The 23,018-nt window shown below is 52.5% G+C and overlaps 1 protein-coding gene across 1 annotated transcript in view; it reads left to right on the top strand.

Moving 5' to 3' along the window:
• Window positions 1-23,018, top strand: part of Mical3 (microtubule associated monooxygenase, calponin and LIM domain containing 3) — a 145,992-nt gene that overhangs the window by 108,679 nt on the left and 14,295 nt on the right. Inside the window, exons 23-31 of the mRNA XM_042672120.1 lie at window positions 5,351-5,413; window positions 8,484-8,597; window positions 9,817-9,966; window positions 10,390-10,472; window positions 11,840-13,640; window positions 13,993-14,087; window positions 17,406-17,456; window positions 18,571-18,681; window positions 19,480-19,573. Of these exons, the coding sequence (XP_042528054.1) occupies window positions 5,351-5,413; window positions 8,484-8,597; window positions 9,817-9,966; window positions 10,390-10,472; window positions 11,840-13,640; window positions 13,993-14,087; window positions 17,406-17,456; window positions 18,571-18,681; window positions 19,480-19,573 (2,562 nt within the window). The remainder of the gene's footprint in view (window positions 1-5,350; window positions 5,414-8,483; window positions 8,598-9,816; window positions 9,967-10,389; window positions 10,473-11,839; window positions 13,641-13,992; window positions 14,088-17,405; window positions 17,457-18,570; window positions 18,682-19,479; window positions 19,574-23,018) is intronic.

The raw sequence follows: 23,018 nt of genomic DNA, 5'->3' as shown, positions 1-23,018 counted from the left end.
AGGAAAGACCGTGAGACTCCTATCTCCAATAAACCACCACAAAACCGGAAGTGGCGCTATAGCTCAAGTGGTAGAGCGCTCGCCTTGAGCTGAAGAGCTGAGGGACAGCGCCCAGGCCCAGAGTTCAAGCCCCACGACCGATTAAAAAAAAAAAAAAAAACTTCCCTCGGGAACTGCTCCGCCAGGCCTCGTGCACTTTCTCCTCCAAAGGCCACGGCAGAGTGCCACGAGGGTAGCACACGGAGGCTCAGGCCCTGCGCTCACGCAGTTTCCTGAGACTTGATGAGGGTCCGCACAAGAAGCCAGAGACCATGGCTGGGGCCTGGGGTCCTCTCGTCCCAGCCACGTCTGCCATGCTGTAGACACACGGCTGCCCCCTGCCCCCAGCCTGCTCCCAGCTCACACCCAGGAAAGTACCTTGTGAACTCACTTCATTGTGGATATCGTTGCTTCCAGTGAGGGCTAAAGCTTGCTATCTTTGGACCCACATAGCTCAGTCTTCCAGGACCTTCCCCAGGCCCCCTTAAGTGGAGTTAACTGCCTACTCTTAGAGCCAGTATCAAGATCAGGCCTGCAGAAAATGAGCTTCAACCAGAGAAGTACGTGTCGCACAGCCCAGCCACGCTCGGTGTGTTCACGGGCTAGCCCTTGTCCCAAGCCTGTGATGTGTGTCTTCTGGGCGGATGTGAGGATCTGGACACCTGTGGGCAGCGACCGGACCCCACTGCTGGCCGCTGGAGATAACTCTGCTTTCTGTTCTCTTTCCTCCTTCCTGTCCCTCTCCACTTGCCCCTCTGTGGGATTCTTGGTGCTGTCGGTGGGTGTCTGGCTCCCCCTGCTGTAGAAGGGGAGTATTGCCCCTGGGACAGAGAACTTCTGCAAGGCCAGTGGCTCCAGCATCTCTCAAAGGAAGAAGCAGCGGGTACATGTAAAGGTACCCACCTTGCCCGCCTTCCCACCTCTGTCCCAGATCCCTCCCCATCCAAAACCCATCTCCAAGAGCAGGTTCCACACGAAAAGCTCTGTGCTTTCCAGATAGCTGCACTTGGGTTTTTTTTTCACACATCTAGCTGGCTACCTACCCCCATTCCCGGCCTTCCCAGCACAGAGAGCAGTGTCTATGTCAGTAGAGAGTAAGTGATGCTTGTGGTCCTCTCTTTACCCTCAAGGTTCTGCCCCGGGTTCCCCTTACCCAGGGAAGACTTGGCAGCTTCTCTGATGCCGAAAATTGCATGACCAAAGCTTCCATCCCACCTTAGCTGCCTTTAGTATTTCTCAGAGGAAGGAAGGCTGACTTCATGCTGCTGATAAATCCCCCCGGCTGTATGTGTTAGCCGGAGACAGAATATAACTCAGGGAGAAGCTCACATTTTAAAAGGTAGAGAAAGAGCTGCCTTTCTTTCTATCTGACTCAGCTTCCCCAGACCTGCCAGGCAGGCTGTTTGGTGACTGATGTGATTTAGCCCCATCTTGTACCAGAAAGGCAAAGAAGCCTTGGAGAGAATCTGTGAATCTTAAGAGACAGCCACTCGCTGGGAAGGTGTCTCAGTGGTAGAGCGCTTGCCTTGCATGCCTGAGGCCCTGCGTTCAATCCCTCAGCACCACATAAGCAAAATGAAAAAAGCCAGAAGTGGTGCTATGACTCAAGTGGTAGAGCGCTAGCCTTGAGCTGAAGAGCTGAGGGACAGCGCCCAGGCCCAGAGTTCAGGCCCCACGACCCGGACCCAAAAAAAAAAAAAAGAGACAGCCACTCTAGGAAAGGTGCCATGAGGGGCCGAAGCCCCTATGTTAGAGCACAGGGCAGGGTCTACACTGAGGACCTGTAATACATGTGCTCTCCAAGAACCACTGGAGTCACAACGGTAGACATGAAAATAGAGAGTTGTCCCAGCAAAGCAAATTTTACTTCTGCAGAAAAGTGTGCCATCAGCCAAGAATCTGTCAAGCAACCCCAGAACAAGCAGGCAGCTGCCCTGATTATCCGGGATGGAGCAGGCCCCACCCCTCTGCTCTGATAGGCTGAACTCAGGTTCACAATCTGCTCAGACTGGCTAGTTTGAATCTTATAAAATATTAACCATCTCAAAACATAGCCACACCTCTGCTATTCCCTGAACAATCAGAGGTGTGTCTTAATTCCATCTTGGAAAATCAAGGAAGATAAAACTTTACATTTCAAAAACCCTTCCTTTTCCCAAAGCAGTTTCTCTTGTCCACCAGAGCCAAGCTACCAGGAACTTTTAAGCAACACAGAAGAGGTTTTCTCCCGGGCCCTGATCAGTATTTTCTGCTCCTGTATGTCATCCTCACTGCTCCCAGCCCAGAGAGTATCATTGTAGTGACCAAACAGGAGCCAAGTCACTCAGGAAAATGGCTGAGGGAAAGGGTGGCACTGCTCCCAGATTGAAGCTGGCTCCTGGCAGGAACTCCAGAATCCTTCAGATCTGTGGTACCTGCTCTTGCTGCCTGAACAACTGTCCTCCCTCCAAGACAAGGCTGTCCCTTTGTCTTAACCCTACTCCAGCATGATCCAACTACTAATGTCAGGGTCCCCTAGGGCAGGGACCACGTGGCGGATTCCAAGGGTCACGAGGAAATTTCGTGTCTGTGAAAAACCTCATCTCATGTCCAGAAGGATCAGTGGGTCACTAGATGGGTCTTAAGAAACAGGACCTCAACCATAGAAAAAAAGCAGAGAAGTTTTGGTTGCGTTTCAACCCTTGGACTCCTAGAGTTTGGTACTTCACAGTACAGAGCTCTCCTTCCTCTCCCGGCTACTGCCTCTTCTAACCCTGCTCCCAGAATTTGCTTTCTGCCCTGTATTTCTCAGCGGGGATATTCTTCACCCCTCTGTAGAATGTGCTGGCCTCTTCCCCCGCAGAGTGTGTCCCTTCCACAAACCCAGCATGCAGCATGCGGTTCAGGGAAGGGAGGCTGTTCCTCTCCAGCAGCAGTTCTGGCTGCGAAAGATAAAAACTCAAGTACTACGAAAGCGCCTTTCTGCTCGTTGGAGTTAGCTGGCTCAGTAGAGAATGACCCACCTCTCATCTCTCAGAGAAGTGGTCAGTCCGGCAGGTGGTGGTAAGCACCTTGCTGGGTAACCAACAGAAAGTGTGTCTTTGAGAAAGCTTTTTTTTTCTGCTTTTTCATCTGAGTCCTTGTGACCTCTGGAGGGGACCAGGTGTCATCTGTTCTTCCTGCCTTGGCATTTGGCTTAGGATGAAAAGAACATAAGAAAGAAAAAGAAGACTTTAGCGTTGGAGTTGGAGTATGTAGTCCTCTTCACTGAAACTAGAAGTACAGATGAATGGCTGGATGTTGGTGGCTCACACCTGTAATCCTAGCTACTCAGGAGGCTTCCACCTGAAGCCAGCCTGAGTGGCAAAGTTTGTGAGACTCCAATCTCCAGTTAATCTGAAGGAGCCAGAGGTGGGGCTGTGGCTCAAGTGGTAGAGTGCTAACTAGCTAGCACCTCGGCCCTGAGTTCAAGCCCCATGTGTGGCGCGCGCGCACGCACACACACACACACACACGGACACACAAAAAGAAGGAAGGAAGCAAGGAAGGAAGGAAAAAGGCTGTATCAATTTGAATGAGTGGGAAGGGGTATGTATGTGTGTGTGTGTTTTCTTTTACTTCTTTCTGATTCAAAGTGGTCTTGGCAAATATTGTAACCTTTCTCTCCGTTTCCGTTCTTGTGGTGTTTCCTTCCTTCCTTCTTCCTTCCCTCCCTCCTTCCTTCCTTCATTCCTTCCATCCACTGTCGTGTTTCTGCCTGTGTCTCTGTCCACCATTGTTTCTCCCCCTGCCCATTTCTCACCGCCTCCATCCCTCACACCTGCATACCAGCCGGGAACCACAGGCTACAGCAAATCATAAATCCAGCGGACCCCTTGGCAATCCAGGCCGATGTGCATTGGACACACATTCGTGGGAAGGAGGAGGAAGAGAGAATGGTCCCCACCTCAGAGTCCTCCACTTCCAGAGGTAACTGCCACGAGGCCAGGTCCCAGCGTGCTTCGGAAGCACTTCACCACTCCTGCTACAGAAAACCCTTCCTTGTAGGAACAAAGCTGTGGTTTGACCAAAGAATAAGAAGCACCAGAATTTTGCATTTTTCTGATGTTAAATCAGGACCACTTCCCTGCTGCTCAGTCAAGGATACGTAGTGTTCTGTGGCTTCCAAGACAGGCTTTTAATCCACGGATACAAAACAGTAAAGTGATCCTGACCTGTAAAACTCAGTAATCCACCCTGTTAAGTAACACTCCTCTGAAGAGAAAAGGTATTTCTCTGGGGGATGTCTGCCTGTAATTGTGTTGGGAAGAACACATCTTTAGAAATGAAATTAAGATGAGATGTCTATCAGGGAGGCCCCTAAAGTCTCTGAGTCAAAGATTAGATTGGATAGTCTATTTCTGTTTCCCAGTAAAATACAAATAATTCATTTTCCTCTTTTTTTTTTTTTTTTCCTTTTTTTTGTTAGTCGTGGGACTTGAACTCTGGGCACTGTCCCCAACCTCTTGAGCTCAAGGCTGGCGCTCTACCACTTTGAGCCACAGCGCCACTTCTGGTTTTTCTGGTGGTTCACTGGAAATAAGAGTCTCATGGACTTTCCTGCCTCACTGACTTGGAACCATGATCCTCAGATCTCAGCTAGTCTACTCAGCTAGAGTAGCTAGGATTACAGGCGAGAGCCACCAGCACCCAGACCTTCTTCTTTTCTTCTTCTTGACAAAGTCTCACTAAGCTGCTCAGACTGTTCTTGAACTGGCAACCCTCTTGCTTAATCCCCCAGAACAGATGGGACTAAAGGTGTGCACCATGGTGAATAGCGGTAGAAGTAAACCAAGGAGCCCAATGAGGAGTGGTGGCCGCGTGTGATCCTCAGCCACCTCTTCTAAACAGGGGACCTTGGCCTTGTCACGTGCAAGTGTATTGATTCAGAGCCCACTCACAGCCCCACGCTGGACTCATTCTCCCATTGGACTTTCACCCTCTCCAGCTCCAAATCTTTGCAGGTAGACAACACCAACCTCTGTTAATGGCTTTCCCACCACTGTAGAGAGCAGATGTACACAAGCTGTGGAAGGAGACCCTGCTCACCAGGCATCAGGCTGCCTGCAAGATCAGGACGGATCGGAATGTCTGCACCCTTGGGCCCTTCTGGCCCCCCAACCCCTCCTTGGCTTTCTCTCTTTTCTCCTTGTCCAGAGTGTCCACTGCACAGGCCAGCAGCACACCGGCAGTCCTCAGTACCAGACAGGCTCTGTCCCATTGACTTCAGCTCCTCCTCACTGGGAACGGACTGCCGTGTTAACTCCGCGTTTATCGTTTGTTTTAAATTCAGTGCCTGGCCTTCCTTCCGTACGCCGCGCAGCAGTGCAGGCCTGGCTGGAGACGGTCTCCGGAGGTAGTCTGGTGATGTTTGCCCCCGCCCCACTCACCGTAACCTCTCTCTAGGCAGCTCTGCTGGTGCCCTAACACCGGGACGGTGGTCCTGTGGCCGCTGCATGTGAGGGCGGAGCCAGCGGGGTGGGGCACTTGCATGGCTGGTCAGGCCGGCCCCCTTGCATGGACCCAAGCACTTCCCACCCAGGCCGACTACAGACCCACCATGAGCTAGGACAGAGAGGCACCTTGGCTGATGGATAGGGCGTGGGGGGAAAGGCCGGAGCGGAAGGAACCTTTTGCACTGAGGTTCAAAGTGTGTGTAACAACTGACTGTGAAGGCAGAGGAATAGATAGTGTTCTAGAAGCTTGCCCAAGTCAAGTGCTAGAGAAAGGAGCAAGTCGCAACTCGGGAAGGAGCTGAGGTGCTAGGGGCTCAGCTCTATCGTAATCCTAGCGACTCGGGGAGGGGCTGAGGTCCGAGGATTATAGTTCGAAGCCAACGTGGGCAGAACAGCCCGAGAGATTGTATCTCTAATTAATCTGCAAAAAGCAAAAAAAAAAAAAGATTGACTGGAGGGATGGCTCAAGCGGTAGAGTAGCCATGAGTAGAACAGGCATGCAAGAGCACGAGGCCCTGAGTTCAAGTTCAGGAAAGGTGTAGAGAAATTTGCCAGGGGTGGGGGGGCAGAGGGCAGACTGAGAACCACCGTGTGGCTCCATTGCTGGCCCCACATAGCCACCGTGTCTTTAAGTACTTAGAGCCCTTGCTGGTCCTCCCTGAGTTCTTTGGGAAATGGCATTTCTTCAGGAAGGGCAGTTGGTGCTCTGAGCGCTGTGCAGTCTCCATCTCTACCCCAGCATCACACCAACCGAGGATCCTGCACATGTGCTCCAAGCACCACCTGGACAGTCCCTCTGGAATGGACTGGCATCAGCTGATCTCTGCCACAGGCTTCTTACCAAGCTGCTAGCCGCAGGCAGGAGACACACGCGTCATGGGAGTTCACTGGCATCCAGTGCAGCCCCCCTGAGCCATCAGCGTGGGGGACAGAGCACAGAGCCGGGGACAAGGCTAAGAAGGAAGGTCCCTCAGCTGGCAGCTGAAATAAACACAAATACTGGCTTTGCAGCGTGCTCCTCACCTGTGTGGCCGCTTCCAGCACCTTGTGCTCCTTCTCCACTTGGACTCCACCCCCCCCCACCCCCCCCAACCCCGTTCCATCGCTCAGGCTGCGTCTCTTTCAGTACCGGCTGCTGCCGCTGCTTCAGTGATAGCACTCATGTTTGTTGTTTCCTATGTGACCATTCCTTCCAAGGTGCCCCAAGGAGTTAGAACCCCCTCCCTTTTGACTCCACGGCCAGTGTTTCTTAGTAGGAGCTCCAAGTGGGAGACCCGCGTGAAGAACCCAGCAGGCAGGGGCAGCCAGGTCTCCAGGGACTGACCTTCTGTGTGCTCTCTTCCAGCTTACTTACCAGGCAGAGCATAAAATTGCCACCTGGGTGCCAGGCACTTGCTGGTTGATCATTCAGGCACATCAGCACCAGAGAATGCCTGATGAGCCAGGGTTCTGTTCCCACTGGACGTTTTGTTCTGACGATGAGCTCGTGGCGATGAGCTCGTGGCCTTGGCCTACAGCTCAAGTCTGGACCCAGACCAATTGCTGTTTTTTGGTGGGGTGTTTGTGCCTCCAAGGTCCTGTTCTTTGCTCTTCAATTAACTGTCCTCCGTGAGTGGCCAACCTCAGTACGATTGCTCAAAAGGTTTTAATCGTGGGGCTGGGAAGGTGGCTCAGTGGTAGAGTGCTCACCTCGCATGCATAAGATCTTGGGTTCAATTCCTCAGCACGACAAAACACAGAAAAGCCGAAGTGGCCCTGTGGCTCAGGTGGTAGAGTGCTAGCCTTGAGCTGAAGAGCTGGAGCTGAAGAGCTCAGGGATAGCTCCCAGGCCCAGAGTTCAAGCCCCATGATCAAAAGAACAAAAAGCAGGTGGGGGGGGTTAATGTGTAGAAATGCCATCATTATAGGAGAGCAGTTTGTCATTGACAGCTCCCTTGGCTGCCCTGGTATTTCAGTGGCAGGTGGCATTAACTGCCAACATAGAACTTACCTTGGAACACCTCAACCAGGACTGTATTCTATTCTAAATCTGTTCCCCACTGTTCAGTTTAATTTCACGAGTTCTTCATAGATTTGAACCATCATCTTACACATTGTGCATTAAATATAAATATACTTCAAGGAAATGTAGAAGAGTGAACACAAACATCATCTCAGTCAATAAAACATGCCAGCACCTTTAAGGTGTCACTTCCTGGTCACCAAAGGGAAGTTCTTGCGATCTGGAGTGGCCCTGTCCAGCCTGTTCACATATGAGGCAGAGGCTGTAGTGAGGCAGTGCCCATGGTTCGGGGCAGTTTTGCAGCCTTGAAGGGCTACTCCAGTCTGGAAAGGGAACTTTACAGATCCCCTCACCTGTCCACCTGCTTTCTCAACTCCAAGAATAGCAGCAGCCTCTTCCAGGGAAGGGTGGGGCCCTCAGGAGCTCCCCCAAGCTTTCCCGCGCCCCTGCATGTGCCACAGTGACTAGATTGAGCAGCAGCGTCCTGTGCAAGTCACCTGAACTGTCAGGCATCGACTTCCTTACTCCAAAGTACACAGTAAGAGTGGTCCATCCAACTGCGTATGATGAGAAATAAGTGCTCCAGGCTTATGAAATGCTGAGCGTAGTGTCTGGCTCACAGGCACTGGCGATAGAAGCTATCATTCTAAACTTCCAACAGTCCCACAGCAGCTTCCCCTCTGATGGGCACAGACTTGAGGCAGCCTGCAGGGGAGGAAAGGACGGGGCCTGGAAGGAGGAGGAGGAAGGGCTCTCCGCTCTTCACTCTGCCCTACTCAAATGAAGCAGTGGCCTGGACCCTTCTTGTGCTGCTTGGAGTGCCCCCACCCTCTGTGGGAGGGGCTCCTCCCTCTTTCCTATGGCCATCTCATGGCTGCCCTGCAAAAAGCAGTTCTCTCCCCCTGTGCAGGCCGTCTATCCATCTGTCCGTTCGTTTCTTCCTGTTCTTGAACATCTCTGCTTTACAGCCCCACTGGACGAGAATGACCTGGAGGAGGACGCAGACTCCGAGCCAGCAGAGACAGAAGGGGAGGCTGTGGAGGATGGGGACCCCGGAGACACTGGTGCTGAGCTAGATGACGGTACGGAGCCTCGGCCTCCACTCCTATTCCTCCCTGCAGGCCAAGACCAGAAATACCCAAACAATCTACAGTGAAAGCTCAAGGAGGCAACCCATAGGGCTTCTCGACTTGGAAGTCTCGTCTTCCCTGTCAAAAGCGTAGCCTACATTCACAGAGGTTGTACATCATTGTGGTTCTGAGCTGGAACTTGGCAGCTGAGGGCTAGAGGGCATTTGAAGAATTTTAAGAACTGCTGTCTCAGGCTGGGAAGGTGGCTCAGTGGTAGAGTGCTTGCCTCACATGCATGAGGCCCTGGGTTCAATTCCTCACCACATAAGCAGAAAAGGCCGGAAGTGGCACTGTGGCTCAAGTGGTAGAGCGCTCACCTTGAACTCTAGAGCTGAGGGACAGCTCCCAGGCCCAGGCTCAGGCTCCACAACCAACCAAAAAAGAACTGCAGTCTCATTGGTTGAGGGCAGGGACTAGACTGAGGGAGTTACAGACCTGGCCATGGTGTTAGGCTGTAGACAGTTTGGCAAAAGGGGAAGGAAGTGGAGTTCAGGAAGCAAGGCCTACCATCCCTGTGCACACCCAAAGCTTTTCTTCCTGTCATGGTGAAACTGGGTTTTTAGACCCCAGGACCAATCCCCATGTTAGGTCCATCTGCTCCGCCCCATGTGCCAAATCAAGAGACATGTGAAGGGCAGAGAAAGATGGAAGACAGCACTTCATGCATCTTCAGCCATCTTCACGGGTGCTGACGTTGGCCTCAGGTTAAATAGGGAGAATCAGGTGCACAGGGTGAGAAGGGTTTGCACGTTCAATGAGCCTCAAGTCACAGGTGTGTTCTGGTTGGCTGTTCCCTCCGTACTGGCCTCTGGAGAGCTGGCCAGTTTCCTGTTGCTTTTGGCTGTTTTCATCAAGCTCATAGGAGACGGCATTAGGGGTAGTTTGCCATTGGAGCTTGAACTCAGGGCCTGGGTGCTGTCCCTGAGCATTTTTGCTCAAGGCTAGCACTTTACCACTTGAGTCACAGCTCCACCATCAGCTTTCTGGTGGTTAATTGGAGATTAGGGTCTGACAGGCATTCCTTTCAGATCTTAGCCTCCTGAGTAGCTGTGATGAGAGGTGTGAGCCACTGGTACCTGGCTGGTAGTTTGCCTCTTGTCATAAATCTCAGCCTTCTGAGTGGCACAGCGCTGCTCAGAGACGAGTGCTAATCTGTGCCCGTTGTCTCCAGATCAGCACTGGTCTGATGACATCCCATCTGACGCTGAAGCAGGGCTTCGGGTGCTACCCCCGACAGAGGCAGAAGGGGAGCTGGAGCTGAGAGTATCAGAGAACGAGGAGGATGAGGAGCTTCCTGCCTTACCAAAGCAACAAGAGAGAGGTGGGTCTGCTGCCACTGGCGGGAGACACAGTGTCCCCAGTGCTGTGGGGACCACAGAGCCAGGCAGGTGGGGCAGGCCAGGGCCCAGCCCCTCCCTTCCTCCACTCCCTGCTCCCCCCTCCTGCCCCACGCCACAGAACTCTGCAAATGCCTGGCCTGCAGCACCTTGCCTTGTACTGTTTGGGGTCGTGAGAGGGTCGTGTCCGCTCAGCTTGGAGTTCCGATGGCCTGCTGGCACAGGAGGGGACGGGGGGGGGGGTGCTTGGTGATGCCATCAGAACGGCCAGGGCACGGAGCAGTTGGCTCTCTGAGCCCTGTCCGCCTGCAGCGCCCGGGAAGGAGGGGGAAGGGGTCCCCACTTGGACATGAGTGCATCTCTGAGGGCCGATTTCCTCCTGACATGACTGTGACCTTTCCTTTCAGGTCCTTCCCAGGTCTCCAGCCCCATCCACGCTCCTCAGGAACAGGCTGCTCTGCTCACCCCAGCCCACAGCCCCGTGGTCGAGGTGAGGCTGCGGGGTCGCTGTGCGTGACCAGGAACTGATGGCCCCAAGGGGAAGCAAGGGGGAAGGCCTGTCTTAGGGGAAGCAGCCTACCAGCTTCCTCATCTGAAGAAAAAAAAATTTCACTTTGTGCCAAGTAGAGCTGTTGACAATAGGAGTGGCCTTGGGGTTCTAATTCAGGTCCTTGGTATGAATAGAAAAGGTAAGTTCTAATGAAAGCAGCTGGGCATGCTGGTGGCTCATGCCTGTAATCCTAGCTACTCAGGAGGCTAGATCTGAGGATCACGGTTCAAAGTCAAGTAACCACCAGAAACCTGAAAGTGGCACTGTGGCTCAAATGGTAGAATGCTCGCCTTGAGCTGACAAGCTCAGAGACAGCAGTGCCCAGGCCCAGAGTTCAAGCCCCATGACCAACAAAATAATAGTAATAATAATAATAATAATAAATTATAGGATCATGGATTTATTCTGATAGACACATCTTGTGTTAAAATAAATGCATGACTATTTAACATAAGCATATGTTGCCAAGGCCAGGCTCCAGTGTTTCACACTAGAGATTGACAGTTCAAAGCCAGCCCAGGTTAAAAAAAAAAGTCAGACTGTCCCCAAAATAACCAGCAAAAAGCCAGGCTGAGGGTGTGGATCAAGTGGCTTGAGCTGAGCAAGTGTGTGGGCTCTGAGTTCCAACCCTAGTACCAGAAGAGAAGAGAAGAGAAAAGAAAAAAGTACTGCACCCTCCACACATACATGCAGGCTCCCAGATTGCCTGTGGTATTCCATAAAAACAGCTTATCAGTGTCCCAACAGTTTCTGAAATGTGGTTTGGGAAATAGGATCTAGAAGGCCAAGGGGGAGCGTGGTGTGGACAGACAACAGGCCTGGGCCTCTGAATACCAGCCAGCACAGACGGTGCAGTGACTGACCGGAGAGGTCACCGTGACACCAGAGCCTTGCGCCTCTGAGCTTCTTGGGAAGGACACTGTGGTCTGCATACTGTGCTGAGTGATCATTTTAAATGTCCTCACTGCTGGCCCCACGGTGGGCCAGTAGGGACCACCAATATCTGGTTGAACAAGGCTGGATGCTGAGTGTATTAGCTGCGTTGGCCAGGACTCGAGTCAGTGGACAAGCTCATTAGATGTGTTTGAGATGACCCAAACCCTGTCTATTCAAACCAAGGGGAAGGATTCTAAAGAGGGAACAAGTAGACCAGAAAATGAGAAGCCCTTCAAATAATAGCTCAAAGGACAGAGAGAGGAATCTATCTCCACACCACACCGGCCCTGTGAGCGGCCGTACTCCCTGGGGGCTGCTGCTGGCTAGGGAAGCTCTGGCTTCTTAGCAGCTTCTGTCTTTCTTCTCTGTAGGGAACCCAGATCTCTTCGGTCTCTGCTGCCACCAAGGTGAGACTCCCCGAGGAGCACCTTTTCCCTCCATCTCTACTCTCCAGAGAGAAGCCCAAAGCCGGAGCCTCTGCAGATCCGAAGGCAGCACGCTCTCCCATCCGATCACAGCCCATGGCTCTGCCAGAAGCCAGGTCACCAGCCGACTCCCAGCCTTCAGCGGCTCTGGCGGCACCACTGGCTCCCTGTGCACCCCCTTTCCCCATCTGCTCTCAGCCCCAGCTTTCCTCAGAGACCACCGTGCCCTCCCCCACCCAGTCCCCCATACGCTTCCAGCCTGTTCCTACCAAAACATCCACCCCCCGAGCCCCTCTCCCTGTAAAGAGCCAAGGTGACCCCAAGGACAGACTGGGCAGCCCTCTTGCGGCGGATGAGCCCGTACGAAGGAGTGATCTGGTGGAGGAGTTCTGGATGAAGAGTGCAGAGATCCGCCGCAGCCTTGGGCTTACACCCGTGGATCGGAACAAAGGGCCCGAGCCCAGCTTCCCCTCACCAGCCCTGAAGCCAGTGTCCCTAAAGTCCTACTCTGTGGAAAAGTCTCCTCAGGACGAGGGGCTCCATCTTCTGAAACCCCCACCTGTACCTAAAAGGCTGGGCCTTCCAAAGTTAGCAAGTGATCAGCCATCCCTGCTGACTCCCAAGTCCCCTGACCGGGAGCTGAGGAGCTCCCAGGAGGAGCGCAAAGACCTGTCCAGCAGCTCCGGCCTGGGCCTCCATGGCAGCTCTTCCAACATGAAAACCTTGGGCAGCCAGAGCTTCAACACCTCAGATTCCACCATGCTCACCCCGCCTTCCAGCCCACCTCCGCCCCCACCTCCCGATGAGGAGCCTGCAACTTTGCGAAGGAAGCCCTACCAGACCCTGGAGTGTAGAGAGGTCCAGCCCAAGGCCTCGGTCATCCCACCTCCCCCACCCGCCCCATTTATGCGGCCCCCACGGGAGCCGGCCCAGCCTCCCAGGGAGGAGGTGCGCAAGTCATTTGTGGAGAGTGTGGATGAGATCCCCTTTGCTGACGACGTGGAGGACACTTATGACGACAAGACAGAGGACTCAAGTGGGCAGGAGAAGTTCTTCACACCCCCCTCTTGCTGGCCCCTGGCCAAAGAGAACGGGCAGCTGCCTCCTGTGGAGAGCCGGGGCCAGGCCCAGAAGAGGGGGCTGCCCCAGGTCTCTGCCGAAGCCAAGGAGCTGGCTGAGGAGCGCATGCGAGCCCGGGAGAAGTCCGTGAAGAGCCAGGTGCTGAGAGATGCCATGGTCAAGCAGCTGAGCAGGATGCAGGGGATGGAGATGGCGGGTATGGCCTCCAGATCCCGGATGGCACCCTTGGCATCCTCCAAGGGCAAGGAACCCAGGTCTGAGTCCCCCACTCACCTGGGCCTCAGAGCGTCTGAGCAGTCGACCCTGAAGCACGAAGCTACCAGTGAGGAGGTTCTCTCCCCTCCGTCAGACTCAGGGGGTCCAGATGGCTCTGTCACCTCATCTGAGGGTTCCAGCGGGAAGAGCAAGAAGAGGTCATCCCTCTTCTCCCCGCGCAGAAATAAGAAAGAGAAGAAGTCCAAAGGGGAGGGACGGCCCCCAGAGAAACCCAGCCCCAGTTTCCTGGAAGAAGCAGCCACAAAGCCCAAGTCCCTGTGGAAGTCGGTCTTCTCTGGGTACAAGAAGGACAAGAAGAAGAGGGGCGATGAGAAGTCCTGCTCCAGCACCCCGTCCAGCGGTGCCACCGCAGACTCGGGCAGACATGGGCTGTCTCCTGTTGTGAGAGCAGGTATGCCAGCCTCCCACAGACCCTGGCAGGGTAGGCGTGAGGTCTTCCCTCAAGAGATCTGCTTCCACCTGCTGCCCCCCCAAGGGTTCTTGGGAGAGAAGAGAGCCACGCTGTGGTGTCTGGAGTACATCACTCCTCTCTGACAAGATAGATCTAAAGCCTGCTTGAACCTGGCTGAGGGGAAGGGCAGAGGGCGTCTTGCTGGGAGGTCCTGCAAGGAGGTGTCTATCTAGTGTTGACTGCACCTCCTATGGATGAGAATCACTTAAACTGAGAGTAAAGCTCTCCTGACCTCCCCGGCTGTCCCCATGGCTGTGGACGCTGCTCACTTGGCCTCTTCTTACCCCTGCAGAGCTGCAGCTCCGGCGCCAGCTGAGTTTCTCTGAAGACTCGGACCTGTCCAGTGATGATATCCTCGAGAGGGCCTCCCAGAAATCCAAGCGAGAGGTGGGGATCCAGTCCCATGGGGCTTGGGGGAGAGGGGGCAGAGATCTGAAGTTAAGGTGGAGAGTGGTGTGGGGTAGGTTCTCCCCTTCTTCCCCCTCAAACAGTGGAATGCTAAGCCAGTCCTGGGTGGAGGAAGAGCCCAGGAGGGGTCTTTCCTCAGGCCCTCTGAACACGTTCCTGTGGAGAGGTCAGATCCAGGTGGAAGGTTTTATTTCCTCCCACGTGGAGCAGCACTGCCTGGCCCGGCAGCAGGAGAAGGGAGTGGAGGCCGGTGGGAAAGGGCTGTGGATGGGCCTGGCCATCCTGCCTGCTTGGTATGTCTGTCAAGCAGAGAGGACTTCCCTGCTCCCAGAGGCCTCTCGCTCCTCTGGGGCTTGGGAGAGCTGCCCCTCAGTCCTGCTGAGGCCCTTAAAAGACCCTTCATTGGTGGCTGTCCTGGAGGGCTTGTTCAATCTTTTGGTTTTCAAGGTTTGGACAGTGAAGCTGGAGGAGGGAAAGGATTAGAGAGAGGTCTAGTTGTAGTGTGATATCTGTCCCAATGATGGCAATTGGACAGGAACTAAAGTCCAGAAAGGCCTGAGCAGAGTCAGGGCCGTCCCCAGCCCCCACTAGCCCAGGCCATCACCCTGTTCCCGTGCGGCAACAGCCTGGCTGACCACCTACCTTTTGGGTTTTTTGTTTGTTTGTTTGTTTGGTTTTGTTTTGTTTTTGGTTCTGGCATTTGAACCCAAGATCAAACCTACTACTTAGTTTAAACTCTACCACTTGAGCTATGTATGCTCCAGTTTCGTTGCTTCGTTTTGTTTATAGGAATTATTAATAGTATAAAGGAGTTTGATCATGAGCTGTACTTTGAACAAATTTACTCATTTCCTTAAACTTAGCCTCTTTCTTCTCCGTACTATTTCAGATAGTACTTAGTGACTTTCATTTTGTTCAAAACTGTATAGGTGCCGTGTGCTGGTGGCTCACACCTATAATCCTAGCTACTCGAGAGGCTGAGATCTGAGGATCACGGTTCAAAGCCAGCCCAGGCAGAAAAGTCCATGAGACTCTTATTTCCAATAAACCACTAGAAAACTGGAAGTGGAGCTGTGGCTCAAGCGGTAGAGCACTTGCCTTGAGCTGAAGAGCACAGGGATAGCCCCCAAGCCCAGAGTTCAAGCTTCACGACCAACAAAAAAAACCACTATATAGGTAAAGCCGGGTGCCAGTGGCTCATGTCTGTAATCTGTAATCCTAGCTACTCGGGAGGCTGAGATCTGAGGATCATGATTCAAAGCCAGCCCAGGCAGGAAAGGCCATGAGATTCTTATCTCCAATAAACCACCAGAAAACCGAAAGTGGCACTGTGGCTCAAGTGGTAGAGTCCTATCTTTGAGCTGAAGAGCTGAGGGACAGCGCCCAGACTCAGGGTTCAAGCCCCAGGACCGACCAAAAAAAAAAAAAAAAAAGAAAAGGAAAGAAAAAACTATACAGGTAATATGCTTCAAGCATCTCCTTTCCCCTCCCCCCAGCCTCCTTTTGGACTCCTGTCCAATTATTATTGGCAGTCCTGTTTTAGACTTAACCTTCCTTATGTGAGCAGAAGCACACAACATTTGACAAAAAGCTTTCCTACTTTCTTTTTTTGGGGGGGTTCTGGTTGTGGGGCCTGAACGCTGAGCCTGGGCGCTGTCCCTCAGCTCTTCAGCTCAAGGCCAGCACTCTACCACTTGAGCCACAGTGCCACTTCCAGCTTTTTTTTTTTTTTTTCCTGCTTATGTGGTGCTGAGGAATCGAACCCAGGGCCTCATGCATGCAAGGCAAGCGCTCTACCACTGAGCCACCTTCCCAGCCCCTCCTACTTTCTTTACTAAAAGGCTTCCCCCAGCATTCTGTATATTTCCCAGAAGAGCTGTTGGAGCATGGACTTGAGTATTTTCCATCAAGAGGCAGCTTTGAATTGTTGGTCAGGGCTGGGCTGTCTGCAGATATGACTTCCATAGCCTGCTTTTAGGTCCTGCCTCCCAGCCTGACCCTTTTTTTCTTTTTTCTACTCTTCTTTTTTATTTTTATCTTTTTCATTTGGTGGTGGACAGAGGTACAACACTGGGGTTTGAATTCAGCGTCTACTGCTAGGCAAGCATTTCACCATTTGAGCTACTCCTTCAACCCTATTTATTCTAGTTATTTTTCTAATAGGGTCTCAGGTTTTTACTCAGGCCAACCTGGGCTAAGATCTTCTGATCTTTGTCTCCCAAGTAGCTGGGATTCGATTATAGACAGCAGCCATCAGCTCAGTTCAGTTCCCCTTTCATTAACTCTGCAAAGTAGAAAAGGGTGGTTCACTTATTTATCTTGTCCTCTATACATTTACCTCCCTGACATGCCAGCCTTTTCCCCTGGACACCTAGAATGACAAGCCTTACCTCTTGTTCTACTTAGCTACAGAGCCAGGCCTCCCGAGTATGCACTGAGGGTAGTGGAGGTCTCCGAGGCTGTGTGTTCTACCTCCGGGACTCATTTTAACATACCTCCTGTTGAACAAACCTCCTACTGAGGTTTCCCTAGCAGTAGCTGGTCCTGAGCCAAAGATTGCTTCTGGATTTGCATGTAGGTCTATAAACATATCCCAGTGTTGCAGGTCTTGGGACAGCGTTGCTGTCTTGGGAGTTTGGTGAAGGGTGGAAGTCTGTGAAGAAAAGAGAATGTGGTCCAAAGTTCCCTTTATCTTCATGGTGAGCCTGAAGAGGTTCAGGTAGTGCCACGTTGGTCAAAAAGGTCAATCTGGCTGGGGGCTGGGGGCTCAATGAGCCTGTGAGCCTAGCTACTCAAGGAGCTGAGATCTGAGAATTAAGGTTCATAGCTATCCCATGAATGAGTGAAGCCCACTACCAAGACCACCATTGCCTCCCACTGAACGGCGGCTCCTTGCAGGCATGCGTTACAGAGGAACACACCCACCACACCCCCGCCCGGCCCTATGAATAAGTCGTGGGTACCAGTCATAGATGTTAATACTTTGTCAGGAAGACTGACAAGATTTGAGGGATGCTGAGGAAGAACTTGTTTATACTCAGCAAGTAGAGAAGTAAACCTCAGTCTTATTGAGAACTGGGGGTCACTCAGACGCAGCTGGCAGGTGGAGCCCATACCCTGCCGTGCCCTCTCCACGCAGCCCCGTGTAACATTGTGGCAACAACAGTGTGTTTAAGTCTCGTGTGCATTTTAAACATCTAACTTGATTTTACTCCATTTCTGTGTTCTATTTTAATTTTTTTAATCATCATTATCATTCCTATTCTGTTTTGTTTTCTGTTGCCATCCCCCTAAAAGTTGATTTATATACCACACGCCTTGGCATTCAGGAGATCCTACTCATCAAAGGTAGCATCCCATCCCCCGGCTGGTCTCATTGCATGCCTGTCTGTGATTAACCCTCAGCAGCCCCGCTGGCCTGCAGGCACACCCTCACTAACTTCATCCCTGCATGCAGCCGTAGCCGCGAGACTCTTTAGCCGTGTCACGAGGGAGAAGGAGGATGAGACACCGGTCTTCACTGGCTTTTCCCCAGGTGCGGGTGGGGCAGAGCTCCGCTGTGGCCCGGGAAGCCCAGCGAGAGGTGGTCACCAGCCCACAGCTGTGTGGTCTGCAAGGTGAGCCGCTGGGCCCCTGGAGCCCCACAGCTACTTACGACTGCCTGTTGCCTGTTCTCTTGACCCTCCAACCGCCATTCACGTTCCTCGAAGAAAGCTGATGAATCCAGACTCCCAAGTTGAACTTGGAAGTCTCTTTTAAAAGTATGAAAGTACCCTCGTTTGGTGCCCTGAATGAAGGCAACCATGGCTCCCCAACCAACACGCAGCTCTTCCACAGGACATGCCCAGTCGCCTCCTCCGATCTTGATGGCACTGCCCCGGCCAGGCCACTTCCTCTCTGTGACGACACTTGTCTCCTTAGACCCCAGAGGTCCCTGAGGATCACCTCTGCAGGCCCTTCTCCCACCTGTGCTAGCTAGTTTAGGGTTCACCTAGATTCAAAATAGAAGTAACCTGTTTTCTCTGACTTCGGTGTTAGTTCTTAAAAGAACCTAACCAGAATACCGCTCATCTGGATTTCGATACCAAAGAAAATGAAAGGGTTTTGACTTTTCAAACCTTTTTTCCTTTCCTTCAATTCTGAGATGCGGGAGGCTAGGGAAAACCTTTTACCATGGCATTTACCCCCATGAGGCCTTAAAAACAGTCATCCTGTGAGAAGCAGATGATGCCAAGGATAAAGGTTCTAAGACCCCAGGACCTCCCGTCATTGTCACAGAGGGAAAGTGTCTCTCTTTGTGGGTCTTCAGCTGTGCCTATGGCATTAGGGTTCCAGCAGGCACAAGTGCCCATGAAGTCTCTGGTTAAATTCTGCACACCCTGTGCCCTGCTGTCTGCCAGGTCCCAGCCACCATCTCCAGCCTACATGCACCTGGCTGAGGCGATCTCTCTTTTCTGTCCAGCCAAGAACCTACACAGAGGAGGAACTGAATGCCAAGCTGACCCGGCGTGTGCAGAAAGCAGCTCGGAGGCAGGCCAAGCAGGAGGAGCTGAAGCGGCTCCATCGGGCCCAGGTATGATACAAGCTGTGGGCCTGACCCACTGAGTAGCCGGCCAACCCATACAAGCCACAGGCCTGGCCCGGTAAAGCCGTGCCATGGGACACAGGCTGCTCCAGCATGTCCTTGTCCAGAGTACAGGAGGGCAGAGAGGTCCAAGTGGAGGCAAATAGCATGTCCCTGTCTCCTGAGCTGTGACAGCTGCACGCAGCAGCCAAGACCCGAGCATACAACAGCCAGACCCCATACATGGTGGGGCTGTTGTGAAAAGGAACAGTCACACTTGGAGCTTCTTAGTCTAGAATAGTCAGGTCGCCAACTGTTTCACTTGTAAACAGTGTGCAGAGATTATTTGTGTCTTCTAGTTTCTAATGGAGAGGAGAGCTTAGGACTGCCCCAGTCATCAGCCTGTTTTCAAACCTTGCATCCTAGACCATTATAGGTTCCCCCCATCTAAAACTTGCAGAGACAGAATTCCTAAGGACCCCTCCAGTATGTTACCAGTCTCATCATCAGGAAAAGTTTGTGGGTTCCGTATTTGAATGCTTCCTGTGGTGGTTGACATACAACTCCCACCAGGGAACTGCTGCAGGGAGGGGGCCGGCCCTGCTTCTGCCGGCGTGTTGCCTGGAGTCTACTCAGCAGAGGAGTGGGGAGTTACCAGGTGTAGGCGCCTCACTCTGAGCATGCCCGTGGACCAGAGTCCCTTCCAACTGTGTTGTCTTTATCCCTTCCTGGCTTCATACAGCATAACTTCCCTTCTGAAGACTGTAGGTAAGAGAGCTGTAAGCTTACACTGATGTTTTTTGTTAGATCATCCAACGGCAGCTGGAGCAGGTGGAGGAGAAGCAGAGGCAGCTGGAGGAGAGGGGGGTAGCGGTGGAGAAGGCGCTGCGAGGTGAAGCAGGTATGGTCAGGCTGCCTTGGTAAGGCGGCATGTTCTGGAGCAGAGCCCATCCTCCCCACTGGAGTAGCCCAGTTTTGCATCACGTCTTTTGCAAATCAGCTCCTGTACCGGCAGAGTTTTCCGGGTCCCTGTGTCACTGACATCTGGTGCTTCCTGTTAGCTAAAAGAAAAGCAGCTGTGTTGGGGCAGCCCTGAGGCCCAGGCGTGCACCCCAGTCCATTTCTTAGCTTGCCATTTCCTTGTAGAACAAAATCTCAGGCCCTGTCATCTGTTGGTGGCAAGCTCTGGGCTTTTTCCTCCTCTTCCTCCTCCTTCTCTCCGTCCTTTTCTTTAGGAGAAAATAGCTGGGAATGAGGGAGATTGTACCACAAGGAACCATCACAGAACTGCACTGGGTGGGCTTCCAGCCCGCTCCCCCAAGTGCCCCTCCTGCCCATAGTTCTCTGGTTCTCTCTGCCCCAGTTACACACCTACAAAGCCCATACCATCTCCTTCAGATGGGGCTGTGGCCCTCAGCACTCACATCGCATTCCAAGCGAACCCAGGCTCTGTGGCCATTAAAAGCTGGACTAAGGGGGAGGGTGGGAGAGGCTGGGAGAAGACTTTGGTCAGCCAGTGTGGCATAGACAGTGAGAAGTGGCTGTGAGGATCACGGGACTCCCAGGCTCGGCAGAGAAAGCAAGGATGCCCTGAGCCATCACTGGGCCCGGCCCAAGAAGCCCTGTTGGTTCAGGACCTTCAGCCACTGGGCCAACCCAGATCAGGCATGAAGTGACTGACCTCTGCTTTCTTGAGAATTCTGTGTTATCGAGTCTCTGCATGGGGAACCCCTGTCTCTCTGCAGAAAACGCAGCCTGTTGCTGTCTTGAGGCTAGGGAGAAGGAAGACCTCTCACCACTTCCTTCCAGCATGGCATACCTCCTAGCAGGCAGGCTGTATGTAGGACTGGAGAAAACCTGGTAAGAGGCCGCCCAGGCCGGGGTAGCCACTGTTATGTGGCCTTGCTGACTTCATGGTGTGGGCTTGGTGTTGAGACGGATTCTCTGGTGCTGCAGTGCTAGTTTGTGTGGTAAGGAGCAATGGCCAGGTATAAAAGCAGCCCAGAAATCACAGCTGACCAGCGCAGGATGACCTTCAGGTGAAGAAATGGGCCGGGGGAGGAAGGTAAGGGTGTAGAAGTTCTTGGTTTTGAGCCTCACCTGATGCTGGGCCGTCAAAGGAAATGTAAACATTTCAGCCAGCTAAATAGAGCCCCCCATGCCAAGAAGGCCAGAGAGTGCGGCTGTGAGTCAGGCACTGGCTCCTACCCTGAGTGTGGAGAGCCAGCCCGCCTCGAAGGGTCCCAGGCGTCCCGACGCGCCTGTGACATCTTCAGCAAGCAGGCTCCTTTCCCTGCCTTGCATGCTCCAAGCAGCCACTTCAGTTCAGCTTGAGCCCTGGCACGAGAGACAGCTCCCAGTGAGAGTGGACCACAGGGCTCTGCCCTCCTTGGTTTTTCTCTTCTGCAGAAGACCCCAGGAAGAGTCTGGACCCATCGCACCCTTTCTGCAGATACTTGAACTGTCACGGAAAGTGATGGCTTTATCCCACAACACCCATCAGAAGTACTCCACAGCTGTGTCCCTCTGCATTTGTAGTCACAGAGGAGAGTTTTCCCTTCACTCAGGCTCTGGAGGGAGCTCTGCCCCCCACCCAGGTTCTTGGCCATCTGTGTTGTGGTTTGTGGGAAGCACTCAGCTTCCTGCAGCTGCAGTCTCCATTTGTGCTAAGACATTTCTCTGATAGGTACATTACTCCAGCTGTGGCCCACAGGCCAGAGAATAACACCACTAAAGATAGGCAGAGGAGGGCCTGCATATGCAGTTCACTGGTTTAGTACTTGCCTAGCCATGGGCAAGGACCTGACTGCCATACCCAGAACCTCAAAATGAGTTGAGTGGGGAGAGGAAGTGGTGCTGTGGCTCAAGTGGTAGAGCACTCCACCTTGAGCTGAAGAGCTCAGGGACAGAGCCCAGGCCCAGGGTTCAAGCCCCACGACAGACAAAAGAAAAAGAGGTTAAGACAATTGGATTTTCATAAACGTGTACAACCTGAATTTTATGTAAGTCAGTGATTTCAAACATGCTTTTAGCAGCAGACAGCCCTTTGTGCCAGATTGCAAGTTCAAGTTTTAAATGCAAAAGAATTACTCTAAAATGTTTTAAAACATGCACACACGTGTGCACACATACACAGCAACAACTTGAAAGCACAGATTCCATCCAGGAGCTGCAAGCATTCCCAACGCCGTGAGAGACTGACTGGTGAGTGCAGGTACTTGCTGCAAATGCCTTGTTCAGCAGCTCACCTGGAAATCTCAGAACACCTGCACAGTATCGAGACCGAAAGCTCAAAAATAGAACAGTAGCATTTTTTTCTATCACTGACAAGCCTAGTAGCAGTTCATATTCTCTATAGAAAACCAATCCCAGATAAGAAGCTACCAAATACACATAAGCAGAAAACCCAGCGGTGCGGTGGAGTGGTGAGGAGCTGTGGTTGGAAAGGCGCTGCGCTGCCCACCGGAAGGGGACCTGCAGCTTGCTGTGAGGCCAGCCCTCCTCCATGGGCCCACACAGTGGGGCCGTGAGCACCGCCCTTGCTGGCCAGGACATAACTAATTCTCCTCCTTCCTCTTCACTGGGACAGTTACAAGGAGTTCAGATACTTGTACACAGAGTGCAGAAGAAGTGTCCTTCTGGGGGTCCCAGAAAAGCAGGTTGAGTCAGCAGCACAAATCCATGCACTGATGGTTCTTAGTGGGCTAAAAGCTGCTGTATAAAGCACTTGAGCATAGTGTGTCTTACTTAAGTATTTAACAAGTCAGGTACTTGGGAGGCACTTGGAATGCTCTTTGACAAATTCTAGGCTCCATAGAAGCTTAAAATCCAGCTCTGCTCCAACGCTATCTATAGGTGAGGCGTCATAAAGACTTTTCAACCAAAGGCAAATCTGTTCAGTTTGTAAAGTGAGCTTTGGGAGTTCTGTTGGGAATTTTTCCCACGATGCATTCAGAAAATCCTATGTAGTGCCTTCTACTACAAGAATTTATTTCAAGATCCATTATTTTCATTTTCGTACCTTAATACACAATTTCCAAGACATATTGAGTGCCAGGCGCCCGTGGCTCATGCCTATAATCCTAGCTACTCAGGAAGCTGAGATCTGAGGATCCAGGTTCAAAGCCAGCCCGGGCAGAAAAGTCCCTGAGACTCTTATCTCCAATTAAGCACCAGAAAACTAGAAGTGGAGCTGTAGCTCAAGAGATAAAGTGCAAGCCTTGGGGCTGGGAAGATGGCTCAGTGGTAGAGCGCTTGCCTTGCATGCCTGAGGCCCTGGGTTCGAATCCTCAGCACCACATAAGAAAAAAGCCTGAAGTGGCGCTGTGGCTCATGTGGTAGAATGC

The sequence above is a fragment of the Dipodomys spectabilis genome, unplaced genomic scaffold, assembly GCF_019054845.1.
Source record: "Dipodomys spectabilis isolate Male_0828 unplaced genomic scaffold, ASM1905484v1 ptg000671l, whole genome shotgun sequence".
Taxonomy (NCBI): domain Eukaryota; kingdom Metazoa; phylum Chordata; class Mammalia; order Rodentia; family Heteromyidae; genus Dipodomys; species Dipodomys spectabilis.
The sequence above is the reverse complement of the archived record's forward strand: the minus strand, read 5'-3'. Positions and strand labels throughout refer to the sequence as shown.